The sequence below is a fragment of the Physeter macrocephalus genome, chromosome 2 (genome assembly GCF_002837175.3).
Source record: "Physeter macrocephalus isolate SW-GA chromosome 2, ASM283717v5, whole genome shotgun sequence".
NCBI lineage: Eukaryota > Metazoa > Chordata > Mammalia > Artiodactyla > Physeteridae > Physeter > Physeter macrocephalus.
The window spans coordinates 95,773,467-95,788,088 of NC_041215.1; the positions used below are offsets into that span (position 1 = coordinate 95,773,467).

Here is a 14,622-nt window from a genome sequence, read left to right on the forward strand (position 1 = left end):
GGACGCGCAGGCTCAGCGGCCATGGCTCACGGGCCCAGCCGCTCCGCGGCATGTGGGATCCTCCCAGACCGGGGCACGAACCCGGTTCCCCTGCATCGGCAGGCGGACGCGCAACCACTGCGCCACCAGCGAATCCCTGACCTCATGTTTTGACAGCGTTGTATCATGGTGGCTTGTGAAAGTGCCTTGCTTGGATATAGAAAATCCCTTTAAGAATTACTGACGCTCAGACCAGAAATGAGGAACTTGTCTAAGGCAGTAAAAAACCAGTGATGGAGAGGAGAGGAAGGGGAAGATTTGAAGGGTATTGGGTACCTGGATGAAGGAGTCAAGTAAAATTTTAATTCAAAAAAATTTTTTCCTGGTACTGGTATCCCTCATGCTTTAGAGAGAGGTTTTTGTTGTTGTTTTTTAAGTGAGCCACGTAGACCAAATGACTTGTCTGCCTGTGAATGACTGAGTTATTATCTAGTTAGATAATATATGATTTCTCTAAACTGAGCACCTGAGAGTAGGGGTGACATCATTTGTATTCCTCTGCCTGACATTCTCCGTGGCACATAGAATGTTTATTGAATTAATAAGTACTAAATTCTCTTAAAATTACTTCCAAGATGTTTCTTCCCTTACAATATCATGATATGAATTTAGCTAATTTCAGGAAGTCTCATTATTATTATCATTTTGCCAATTCACTTTCCTTTCTCCACAATAATATATGCAAACTCAGGCATTCCATTGTATATACCCTGTGGTCTATGTGTGTGTGTATGTATGTGCATGTATCTGTTTATAATCAGGCATCTTATTAATATTTGTTGATTTCATTGAATTTTGCATCCACTCTATGAAATGGTGGTAGATCTCGTTCTTCAGATGTGAATATATTTATGACCTTGATTCCATAACATGCAAACTTAGACCCATCTGGCCTTTCAGTCGTTTATTCAGCTCCTGCTCCGTTGCAGACACTGTGCAAGGGACATCTTCTGCACAGCTCTGTAAGGCTGGATGCATAAACCAAAGCTTGAAGAAGTTGTTAGCTTTCCCTACTGCCCACTCCCTCTCCTCTGTGCTTTTTTTTTTTTTTTTTTAATAAATAAACCACAGCAATGTGTACTTGGAGTTCCTATTCAGATACCATCGCCACTCAATGCCTTCCATGATAACCGAAGCCAGATTTCTCTGCACTTCTTCAGTACGTGGTGGCATGCAAGGTGCCCAGTGCAGCATCGTCTATTGCAGATGAATGTCCTTGTGTCTCTCTCTCTCTCTTACTGGAGGGAAACTGGGACTCCACCTCAAGTCCTTGTATCCTGTGTACCTGGCAGGCACTCGCGGGGGGCTATCAAAGTTAGATGGTGCAGAGTGCTTGACATTTGAATGTTGTAAACATGAAAGGTTGATTTTACTGAACAGTCATAACTGTTTGGTTTGTGGCTGTGAAGTGCCTTAGATCAGAATGTGTGTTTCAGTGTTACACAAAGACACACAGAATGGCATACAAGGTGGCACATTTTTACGCTTCAAATCAGTAGGGAACACCTATCTGAAAAATCAGTTAGCATTTTGAGAACTTGAAATCATTCTGTTTACTTTAATGAATAAAACATTAAGTCCTAAGAATAATTAGGACGATCGTTGGAATAACTTCTCTTGGGATAGATTTCTCCCCCACCCCCAGGATTGAGTTGCCTGTAATAAAGTCATAAAAACTATGAAATTGGTTGAAATAAGCTATTTTGCCGAAAGCTAAGAAACGGTTGTGTTGGGAATTTGTTCAATTGTATTTACTTTGCTCAGGAAAGGCTATTCTTGTAGACAGTAACTGTGTAGTTACTTTTATGAGAGTTGGGTAATAAAAGATGATTGTTAGTATTCCTTTGTTAAAAGAGATTCTAAAAATACTTATAAGGGCTTTTTGAATTTGAATTAAGAGCCCAGTTGTCTGTTTGTTCTTTTCCCCAGATCAGGTGTGTTTTGTTAATTTCTGGACAGGGGAAATAACATAATTTCCTCCTTACTCTCTGCATTCTCCCAGCCTCTGTCCTTGCATATGCCTCGGGGTTAAGATTTTACAGTTTTCCATGACATGCCTTTGTCAGTAAAAGTCATTTTTTCCCCAATTTGAATGTTTTTAGGAGATTGCTCATGTGTTTCTTACCTTCTCCCACACCTCTTTTTGGGGGGACTTAGTGTCTTTCCTGTTCGACTTTAAGCCTGTGGAGGACAGATTCTCTTCATCTTCATTCCCAGAACCCTCACAGTGAATGAGCACAATGCCTCTCAGCTCACGGGTGCCTGGGAACCTCACGCTTGTGAATGTTCTCGCTAGCCTCCGCATACTCTTCCATTTTAGTTATTAGGGGACTGATTCAAGACAGTAGAAAACACCCACACTTCATTAATTTGTGAGATAAGGCCTGCAGCAGCAAAGACTGATAAGCTGGAATCTGTGCTTTAAACTGCCTGCCAAGCCCCAAGCAGGATGCTGGCCCTGTGGAGGGCTTTCCCCTGTGGCCTCTCATGCTCAGGGCACCATTTGCAGAAGGAAGTCCTCAGCGGCAAAGGGATTACCGCTAAATTCCAAAGAGCGGCTTCCAGGCCCTGAAGGCAGATGTTTCCTCCTCACTGCCTTCATATCTTAAGTCCAGTCCTTTTCCTTCCTGACATAATTTAGTCTTTTTTAAACCTCTTATCTACTTCCTAATGCATGTCTTCAATACCTGGCTTTTGCATTCCATCTCTGAAAAGGAGTCATCCCTTGGCCCAGTCCACCTTCACATGCGTCTCCAGGAGAAGGAAGGTGTTTGAGGGACACTTAGCCAGCTGGCCTTGGCCGGGGTAGACCTGAGGAACTCCATTATGATTTTGATAATGGTCGGCCCATGGGGTCAAAGAATGTGAGTGTGCCCCAAAGCTTCTTCATCACAAGAGGATTGTAAATAGAATTTCTGAAATCTTGAAAGAAGACTACCCCTTAAGTGCTCTTTGCTGTTTGTTTTGGATAATATTGCATAACTAGCAAGTGAATCAGTGAGATAAAGAGCTTTGTTTGTAGATTTTAATACTGAAGGAGAAGAATTGCTTGTCTAATTACACAGGGAATTCTGTTATTCCTTAAAACATTATAACACATGTGAACCATTTTATACACACAAAACATTCAAATTCTCTGGTTTTTGTCCCTTTAGTGGTTATATTTGACTGTCCAGAAAGTATTTTTGAGTGACCCATTAAAAAACAATGAGAGACCCTAGTGTACATTGACGTTGACTCAGGCGGTCTATGAAATTTCGCGAAAATACCGTGGAGTCTGTTTTTTGGAAGCGGGTATAATTCTAGAGGAAGAAACTTTTTGTGCCTGTTTGTCATGTCTTATTTTAAAACCTGACTTTTGAGCTTTATCTGATGCCTTAACTGTTCTCACTTCAGAACAGACGTCATCTTAAAATGATTCATCCCTGATGAGATTTCTGTTTTGTACCTAATAGAAACAAGCCTTTTCCAATTATGTAGCCAAAAAAAGCAACGTAACTAGTTATGTTTAGGATATAAGAATGCATATGAACTTAGAAAAGTAAGTATTGATAAAATATTCCTAGAAAAATGATTGTAGATAATTTTTAGAGATAATTAAGTCTCACCTTTACTCTGTCATATGCCATGCCATGGCATAGCATCCTTCTTTTCATTGAGATGACAACTAGGGACCTCTTTGAGTTTAGATGTATAAAGAGAAAAGAAAGTGCCATGCACTTCTCTTTTTTTTTGACCAGTTGTTTTGGCATGGTATGTATTTTTCCATCTTATGTCCTTTTGGCCTGTCTATGTCTTCATATTTTAGGTATGACTCCTATAGGAAGCATGTAATTGGGTTTTGCCTTTATATCCATTTTAACATATTCTGCCTTTTAATTGGAGTATTTTGTCCATTAACATTTAGTGTGATTATTGATATGGTTGAATTTAGGTTTACCATTCAATAATTTACTTTCTATTTCTCCCCTCTGTTTTTGTTCTTTTTTTCTTGCCTTCTTTTGGATAATTTGAAATATTTTTAGAATTCCATTTTAATTCTTTTGTTATTTTGTACCTCTTTGTGTTTTATTTTGTGGTTGTTCATGGTGTAATATACATCCTTGAGTTTTCAAGATCCATATAGAATTAATACTGTACCACTTTATGTAAAATGCAGAAACCTTGTAACCATTTAGGTCCATTTACCATCCATCTCCCTCTAATTCTGTTCTTTATGTTTGTTTTCATAATCTTTCTTTTTAACTTCATGGTGTACATATGCCCGTCGCTATCTATATATTTTTTTAATATTTAAAAATTTTTTAAATTTTTGACTGCGTTGGGTCTTTGTTGCTGTGCATGGGCTTTCTCTAGTTGCGGCGAGTGGGGACTACTCTTTGTTGCGGTGCGTGGGTTTCTCATTGCGGCGGCTTCTCTTGTTGCGGAGCACGGGCTCTAGCCACGCGGGCTCAGTAGTTGTGGCTTACGGGCTCTAGAGCGCAGGCTCAGTAGTTGTGGCGCACGGGCTTAGTTGCTCCGCGGCATGTGGGATCTTCCCGGACCAGGGCTTGAACACCATGTTGCCTGCATTGGCAGGCGGATTCTTAACCACTGCTCTACCAGGGAAGTCCCTATTGCTGTCTGTCTTGAAGAGAGGCTTACTTTTGTTGTCTGTCTTCTCTTGCTCTGAGGCTTGGATTGTTAGGAATGCTTACCAGTGTTGTGGCTGTGTAGGAATAACTGTATTGTTGTAAATATGTTAATTTACCATGCTTGCACAGTCACACCTCAGAGGCATTGTGGGTTCAGTTCCAGACCACCTCAATAAAGTGAATGTCTCAATAAGGCAAGTCACACGAATTATCTGGTATCCCAGTGTCTGTAAAGGGTATGTTTACACTGTATGGTAGTCTATCAATAAAGTATGCAACAGCATTATGTCTTTAAGAAAACAGTGTACATACATTAAATAAAAAATATGAAACAACAAGGCAGTTATAATAGTAACATCAAAGATCAGGGATCACAGGTCACTGTAACAAATGTAATGATAATGAAAAAGTTTGAAATAATTGTGAGAATTGCCAAAATGTGACCAACCAAGAGACGTGAAAGTGAGCAAATGCTGTTGGAAAAATGGTGCCAATAGACTTGCTTGATTCAGGGTTGCCACAAACCTTCAATTTGTAAAGAACACAGTATCTGGGAAGTGCAATAAAATGAAGCATATTAAAATGAGGTATGCCTGTACTGGCATAGGACAAGAATGTAATAAAGCTTTCCAGGATAAAAAAAGTTATAGTTACTTGTAACAAAGAAGTATAAAGACTTATTTTCCCTGAAGTTTTCCCTTAAGATACGATAGGATGAATGTTTCATGGAAGGGCAAAACACTAATTTAACAGGGTGATATTTTTCAAGCGAGTGAATGTTTCTGAATTGAGAATATGAGACTGTTATAGATGTACAGATACCTGCAGTAGTATTTTACAAGGAAGGCCAGCATTATGCCTCTCCTTTAAAAACAAACAAGCAAATAAACAAACAGACCTCAAGGTTACTGTGCAAAACACACCACACACAATTCCCTTTCTCCTTTTCCTTCTCTTCCACGTCCTTGCTGTGGACTACCTTAGCCCTTAATCGGGTTTAGTATGAAATTAGGAATTGGTGGCTCACTTACAGGTTAGGAATTTTTTAAAAAAACACTTACTTTTTGTTGCTTAATTTTAAAAGCACACAGTTTTTAGGGCTGAACCAGAGCCAGAAAGGAGAGAAATAGTTGAGATTTGTAGATCTCAATGTAGATGAGAATTTTGAGACAGCTATTTTAAGAGGGTTAAATTCAGAAGCAGAATTTCCCTAGTGTGATTTGAAAGTATTCCAGGATTCAGGATTGAATGAAAGGGAATACCATTTTGAGAGAGCTCTTAAAGAAAAAGACAGAAACAGAAAGGTAGCAACAGTTATCTAAGTTCAGGAGAGTTTCCTGAGACAAAATTTGTTCTGTTAAGCACTTTGGCTAATGGAGATGACAAACTAAAAGTCCTCAAATGGATTTGACCGTTTTGGAGAGTGATTCCTCAAGCACCCCATTAGAGGATAGCCAGAGGGACTGAAAAGTAGGGGGCTGCTTGGGAGAACATAAGCATAAGCTTTAGGCGGTGGTGGGTGATGTGTTGGGTGTCACATCATCTTTTCTGCTTCGTACAGTAGGTGAAAGAAACCTAGAAAGGAAATGGCAGGGTGGCGAGCTTGGAGTTTGGGGAAAAGAAGCCCTGCCATCACCCTTGATGCCCACGAAAGCAGGGCCATGGTGGAGATTAACATTCTGAACAGAAATAAGGTAGAGAAGGAACATTAACACCTACTAGATAATTTTGAACATGAAACCCAATCTTCTGCTCTGACAGAACGTAACAGATGAGCCCCAAACCAAGCTTCCAAAACCTAAAAGCGATAGATACAGCTGTTTGCAGACGTGCAGCAAACATGCTTCGTGTTGGGGAAAGTTTGGCTCTCGACGAACAGCCGTTTAGCTGATCTGGAAATGAAGGGGGGACTTACACTCAAACGTCAGGCTGTCGCTATTCTTAGAGCTCAACTAGAGGACAGACAAAGTGGATGAAACCCCGCTCTTGATGTGGTGAGATGAAAACCATGTTTGCCTGTTGTTATCGTCATCATAGTTCAATAAACCATTCATTTTTGTGTGTGGTAAATCACAATGATGACACGCTCACAAAATAATGCGAAGCATATGGGTCACAACTGTTTTTAAGTAGAAACTTCTCTAAAGATTTATTTAAGTTCCTTAATTATAGAGTGGTTGGGAAGACTGGCATGTGGTTTCAGTTTAGTTATAAAGGTTGGCCGTGGTGATGGGCACGTGCTAACATTGCCAGAGAGAAAGAGAACAAGATTGGGAGGGGAGCTGGTGTCCTTCAGAACCTGCCTGCCCCTTTGTCATTTTTAAGCGAAGTCAAGATCTTTTGTGTTTATACGAAATAAGTGTGATGACATGCTCTGCTTGAGATACGTGTGCTAGTAGTCCAGGCCAATTTTCCCAGTGCTTAAATACTTTAATTGGTAAATTTTCATGGCAGTTTGAAATCAGGGACTCTCCAGAGTCCTGACAGAATAACTATCCCTTTTAGCCTTTATCTTAAATTAAAATATACTCCTTGTTAGATGAATCAAGCCCGGTTTGGGGAACAGCAGTTAAGTATTTTGTCTAGATAGACAAGAGGAAAGTAAGTGTTCAAGCTAGGTGTTTTTTTGACTTGAAATAAACCCATGCCAGTGTCATTTGGTGATCTTCTGAACCCTCGTGTGTGTGTGTACACATATATATGTGCACGCACAATCATACCTGGTTATTCACATTAGAAGTCATTTTGCATCCTTTGGGATCTAGTAATAGTGTAATATATAAAGCTAACTTGCAGTCTTAGGAGCATGGGGAAAGGCCTGTGTTAACCCATGAAGAGGTCAGCAAATGTGTATGGTTGGAAAAGTTCATTTGTATATTTGCCATAACATGCTTTCCTCTGTTTCTTGCCAATGATGAAAATGACAGTGGCATCACTGAGCTATTGTCTGGAGGTGGGAGAAGTGGGAGGGAGGAAGGCTAATAAGGAATCCAAGTAAAGCTCTCCTTCCCCTTGTGAAGGTCATAGAAGACATGGCTTTCCTGTTCACTACCCTTTATGGAGTACAGTCCAGTAGGGACTTTGTCAGTACTTGAAAGGATCCACTCATTCATTCATTCGTATTTTGGTATAGACGATGTCTTATGTTCATAGCTCTGTGGGATGCACAAAGATTAATTACACAGAAAGGCTGTGCCCCCAGGAGCTTACACTCTGGTAAGGGATCAGAAGATGTCTGTATAACTAATTATGGTACAGAAGGACATTGGACATTTATTCAGGACTTGATCACTTTTAAAGTGCTTTCATACAGGTATACTTAATCCTCTTAAGTGGAAGTACGTGGCTACATTTTTAATTTTGTACCTGAAGAAAACTCAGCCAGGGTGAGTGACTTGCTCGGGGTCCTGTAGGTGTTAAGTTGGGGGTCTGGGGCCCAGGGAACCCTGTCCATCCAGCATGCCTCTGCCTCTGGGATTCACTGTTTTGTCCGCTGTCCCAGTATGCAGTGGTGCAGAGGGGGATGCTTGCTTCCTCCTCGGGGATTCCGAGAACACTAGAGAAGCAGGAGGCCACTGAGCGACCTTGGCACTGGTCGACCTTGGCACACAGCAAGGCACTGGTTACTTAGGGGATGGCTGAAAGGATCTGAGGGTGAGGAAGACATGCTGGACGGAAAGAGATCAGTGTATATTGTTCACATAAGCAAACTAAAGCAACATGTTACTCGAAAAAGTCCCTTTCTTTCCTTTTCTTTATATGTTCATTCAACAAATGAGTGTATTTATGTGCAAGGCTTTGGTTGGAGTCATTGATGTGACAGTTACAAATAAGGCTTGTGGTGACTCTCTTTGGGGGCCTCACATTGGTCCAGCCAGAGGATAAGGTCACAGATAATCGTAAGAGGATGTGAGGAGAGGGGAAGAATGTGATACACAGGATTTCTGTGTTCAAGTTATGACTGTCCTGGTCTTGTACATGTCATGTCACCTCTCAGTCTCATTGGATCCCTTTTCTTTAAGGATGCAAGTAGCATTCACGTCACAGAGCTACTGTAAGGATGAAATCTGATTATGAATAGAACACTTCATTCAGCTCCTGGCACTTTGAAGGTGCTCAGTACATTGTCATTATTAATGGCGCCACACATTTCCTGAAGAGAAGCCAAAGTCTGGTTGGCTGAATTGACGCTCTTCCTGTATCCCAGCCCTTCCCCAGGCTCCTTGCCTCCAGATTGGTCTCTCTTACATGCCATCCTTTGGCCCTGTGATCTCTGTCCGGAACACGGAGGTGGTGTGTCCCAGTGGTCAAGAGCACACCGCCAGTGTGACCTTGGCAAGTTCTGTCTTCACTTTTTGCCACAATTTCATCATCTGAAAATGGGATTAATAATAATTTATTTGTAGTAGTTTTGTTGTGAGATTTAAAATGATTAAATATGAAGGGCCTGGGGACCATGCTGGTACAGGGTAAATGCTGCTATTTTTAGCTCTAATTACTCTCTGATTACTATGTGATCCTGTCGCTCTCTTGCTTACATTCCCTCTGGGTGTCTCCTGATCATCTCTATTCTCCTGATTTGGAGCCTGCCCATCTCTCTAGCACATCACTCCTCAGGCTTTGCCTTTCAGCAGCTCACAACTGCTTAAACCCTTTACCCCACCTCCTAGGATATTTGGCCTTTGTTTTTGCCTAAAAGTCCTTTGTCTTGCTAATGAATTCTTTAGGGCTGTTTTTCTACCTCTTAAGATACTCCTACTCCACAGGCCTACCCCCTTGAGGGCCCTGTCTGGTTCTGCAATGTTTTGCATATATCTTTTTCCTTGCACTTAACCTATTTTCTATTTTGTATCTCTCTCCCCTGCATTCCTAGCGTGTTCTTCACATAAGGTAGACTCAATAAGTACTTGTTAATAAATGAATTAGAAGAGGAGCTTTTCTATTTTAAGTACAGTATCTTATTGTCAAAATTATTTTTCAGTTAGTTAGAGGGAGCAAAATTTACCTTGTTAGTAAATTTTGAGGAGGGGAAGGTCAACATGAGGACTTTCTTGATAGGGGGGCCCTTTGTCATCATAGAGCGCACAGGACTGGACAAGAACCATGGCAAACCTATAGTACCACCTGCCTCTGGTGGACCTTACAGTTTCAACCATCTTGTTTGTGAAGGCAGTAGTTCCATGTTTAGCTTAGTGATGGTAATATCAGCTATTTGGTATTTGATAACATTTTTCTAATGTTTGAAAAAATTTTTTTCTCATTGTTTCAAAACTCCAGTGTATTGTCCTGGGAATAGCAACATTATCCAGTTGTGGACATGTGGACATGTACTCTATATCTTTAGAGTACAATACATCAGTACCGTTTCAGTTAAGAGAGAATGCATAGGAGAAGGTAACACGGGCCACAAAGAATGGATAGCTTTATTTATTTACTTTAAGAATTTGAAGGAAATAAAATGTGATATCTCAACTTTCTATCTAAAGCGTATCAGTGACCCTTTAAAGAGCCTGTAGTTAGTTATATCTGATAAACACATAATAATGAGCTGAATTTTAAGGACTTTTTTCCCATTATCCCCTGCAGCTTTGCCCTGTCAGATGAAGCATACAGATCCCTAAGAGATCAAGATAAAGACCAGTGTATTCTGATTACTGGGGAAAGCGGAGCAGGAAAAACAGGTAAGGCCACTGGACAACCTTACTTTCTCCTATAGAAGGGTAAACACTGCACAGAATGACGATGGCAGAGCGGGTGGTTGGAGCCTCATTAGCATGAAGCTCACAGGGCTCATGCTGGGAAGGCTAGTGATTAGGATCCTGGAATGTTCTCCGGGAAGGACTTGCCTCATCTCTCATATGAAGGAGCAGGCACCTATCAAAAGGGTTCCAACCAATGTGGGAGTCTCTGGATTCTAGACCTTTCTGTTGCAGTTCCTGCGTACTTCAAGGTCTTTTACCTTCCCTCCAAGACACCAAGGTCTAGTGCGAGGTCTCACCACTTCCCTAGGGAATGCCAGACTGTTTGGGTTTGGAGATCCCACAACCACAGACTATCTCTGCTAAAAAGTGAGGGAGGGCACCAGGAAAATGCTGGATTTCGCTGTAGAAAAGTCTTCCTCTGAAGCCTGAAGAATTGAGATTTTTGTACACATTTTTAGACAGGCTGGCAACCTCCCCATAAAACAACCCCTCAAATGGGGAGGGAGTGTGCTTTCTTTTCCTTGTGCTTTTAATAAAAGCAATCTGTGTGATTGTCTTGAGTGAGAAAGTGATTTTACACATGGTGCCCAGCTACCTGGAAAACGTTCAAAAGAGCTGTGATCTCTGAGTCCAAACTTGGACAGGCTAGAACCGCTGTTGTCAGTAGGTTTCTTTGATGGAACTGATGAGTCCATAAAGGAGGAGGATAGTATTTTCATAACTGGTTCATCTGTAAGATGTTCTTGTTTTATAGATAAGACTCTGATCATTGGTAATTTCTGCTAGTTTGCCAAAGTGGGATTTAAATGCTTCAACTTTACTTGGCTATTTAATTATCAGATTAATAACTTTGATTTCCTGATGCTCAAGAGAAGAAAATCCCCCGTGGATATTTCAGTCAACTGACTGAATCCATTTTGTTCATTAGCCCTTAGTTAGATTTGTGCCTTTAAAGTCTCTCTGTCTGCCCTGAAATGGCTTTTCTTTCTATACCTATTTCTTCCTCCAATTTCTTAAGGAGTACCTCTTCCCTACCCCTCAAAGTAGCTGGAGAAAGAATGGCTAGATAAGATGTGTCCAGCTCCCTTCCCGGAGCCTTTGGAGACATAGTGCACCGTTTCTTTGCAAGGTTGTGCAGGTTCTAGGCTCTGGATGGGCAGAAATGGAGGGGAAAAGAGTGGCATGTAAGAATCTAAGGTAACAGAGAGCACAGACTCATATAATTGGAAGGGATCTTAGTTATAGACCATCTAGTGTAGGGTCCTCCCCAGGGACAGCCAAACTCCTTTTGTAGTGATGCAGGGCTCACTGCTTTGTAAGGCGGCCTATGGACTTCATCACACAGGTTTGGTAACAAAAGTTCTTCCTTACCTAGAGGTGAATTCTGCCTCTATGTATTCGTCTTAACTCTGCAGTCTGGGACCTTACCAAATTAGTCTACTTTCTCTCCTACAGGACAATCACTTAATTCTTTGAAGTCATCCATCATATCTTCCTAGGGCTAAAAATCCCTTTTCTTTAAAAATTTCTCATGTGATACACATTCATTTATTCATTCATCTAGGAAGTAATTCCTGAGTACCTACTAGGTGAAAGGTACTGTAGTAGGTACTAGTGATACATTGGTGAGCCAGACACCATTCCTATCCTTGTCAAGTTTCTAGTGTAGTACAGGAGATAAACAATAGCTCTACGCTATATATGTACATACATCTAAATGTATACATGTATACATACAATTTATATACAAAACATTAAGTGTAGTGAAGTGAGGTGTACACTTGTAAGGGTGCTTACACGAACATGTAACAGGAGGATTGAATCTCGTTCCCAATTTCCTCACTGTCATGGTCATGTTATTCCAGAATCTTCCCAGTTTGTCAATATGCTTTATAAAATTGCATCCCAAGAAGTAAACAGAAATCATAGTTGCTCCTGGTTATTGTGAAACTATTGCCCTCTTAATGTGGATACTAGACTTCTATTAATGTGGTACATGTATTGACTCATATTGGTCTTTTCATCGAGAAAGATGCGATAGGTTTCTTGTATATTAACTTCTGTTTGGTCAGATTTTCTCAGCTGGGTATTGTTCAACAAAATTATTTTAAGCCTACGTGTAGAATCTTTTGTTGATGATTCTGTCCCCTCCCATAGAACCGCTGCCATGCCATTGGGAAATAATAATAGTAGCTAATGTACATGAGCACTTACCATGTGTTGGGCATTGTGGTTAGCATATTTCACGTATGAGATAAGTATTCTTCTTATCCCCATTTTTATGATGGGGAAATTGAGCCACAGAAAGGTTAAACAACTTGCTTAAACTTACACAGTGAGTAAGTGGCAGAGTTGGTATCTTGAACGTAGGTAGATATATAGCCCTTGAGACCCCACTTGTCTTAGCTCAGGCTGCTGTAACAATTCATTAAAAGTTAATTTGGGGGAATTCCCTGGCAGTCCAGTGGTCACGACTCTGAGCTCTCACTGCTGAGGGCCCAGGTTCGATCCCTGGTCGGGGAACTAAAATCCCATAAGCCTCGTGGCACGGCCAAAAAGAAAAATAAAAGTTGTTGTGTTGATTAGTTCTGGATCATCTTTCCTTATCTTTCTATATTCTCTTTAGGGGGGTCACAACTAGTCTCAGACTATGTTTTTGCCTCCCAAACTGTACACTCCACTCAGTACCTCTTACTTTGTCTCCCAGCTTACACATCCAGTACCTGCTTGACAAGTCTATGTGGTCTTTCAGAGGCATCTCAAACTAAGCATGCCCTAAACCGAACTTTTGATTTTACCCTCCTACACAAACTTCCTGGTGTCAATAAATGGGACCAACCATCAGCCTAGTTTCTCAAGCTAGAGATGTAACAGTCATCCTTGATATTTTCCTTTCCTGTATCTTCCACATGAAGCCCATTTTCTAATCCTGTCAACCCTACCTCTAAAATATATCTCATGCCAAGTTCTTTCTTCCTTTTCTTTGTATCCATATGGCGACTCTAGTTAGACCAAGCCACCAACCGTTACTTCCTTTGAGGACTGTTTGTAGCACTATCTAACAGGTCTCTTCTTTTCCCCCATGCTTGCCTACAATTTTTTTTCACAGACACCAGAATGATCTGTAAAACTGAAAACTGGATCAAACCCTTGGCCTGTTAAAAAAATTTTGTTTCGAGTTACCTTTTTTTGTGTGTGTGTGGTGAGAACTTTTAAGATCCTACTCTCTTAGCAACTTTTTAATTTAGCCTCACTGCATGGCATGCAAGATCTTAGTTCCCCCACCAGGGATTGAACCCGTGCTCCCTGCAGTGGAAGTGCAGAGTCCTAACCACTGGACCGCCAAGGAATTCCTCTGAGCAACTTTTAAGTATACAGTACAGTGTTAACTGTAGTTGCCATGATGTACATTAGATCCCTAGAACTTCATCTTATAACTGGAAGTTTGTACCTTCTGACCACCTTTCACCCATCTCCGTTTCTCCCTTCTCCTTCCCAAACCAACAATCTACTCTTCTCTTTGTTTCTAAGAATTTGTCTTTTTTTTTTTTTTTTTTTTTTTTTTTTTTTTTTTTTTTTTTAGATTCCATATATAAGTGAGATCAAACAGTATTTGTCTTTCTCTGAGTTATTTCACTTAGCATAATGCCCTCAAGGTCCATTCATATTGTCACAAATGGCAAGATTTCCTTTTCTTTTTATGGCTAAATCAAATTCCATTGTGTGTGTGTATTTATAATTTTATATATTATAAAATTATATATGTAATTATGGGACTTATTTCAGTTAGTATAATGCCTTCACGGTCATCCGTGTTGTGACAAATGGCAGGATTTCCTTTTTTTTTTTTTTGACTGAACAATATTCAGTTGTGTGTGTGTGTATATATATATATGTGTATATATGTATATATATATATACACACACACACACACACACACACCACATTTTTCTCTATTCATTCATCCATAGACAGACACTTACTTATTTCCATTTTGACTATTGTAAATAATGCTGCAATGAACATGGGAATGCAGATATTGCTTCAACATAGTAATTTTTTTTACTTTGAATATATATCCAGGAGTGGTATTGCTGGATCATATGGTAGTTCTATTTTTAATTTTTTGAGGAACTTCCATACTGTTTTCCGTAGTGGCTGCACCAATTTATATTCCCACCAAGAGTGCATAAGAATTCCCTTTTCTCCACATCCTCTCCAACACTTACTTCTTGTGTTTTTTTGA

General features: G+C 40.4%; 1 protein-coding gene across 4 annotated transcripts in view; it reads left to right on the forward strand.

Moving 5' to 3' along the window:
• Window positions 1–14,622, forward strand: part of MYO1B (myosin IB) — a 193,759-nt gene that overhangs the window by 80,697 nt on the left and 98,440 nt on the right. For all 4 annotated transcript variants that reach the window (XM_007108448.3, XM_055089170.1, XM_007108449.4 and 1 more), the window contains exon 4: window positions 10,260–10,354. In XM_007108448.3, the coding sequence (XP_007108510.1) occupies window positions 10,260–10,354 (95 nt within the window). The remainder of the gene's footprint in view (window positions 1–10,259; window positions 10,355–14,622) is intronic.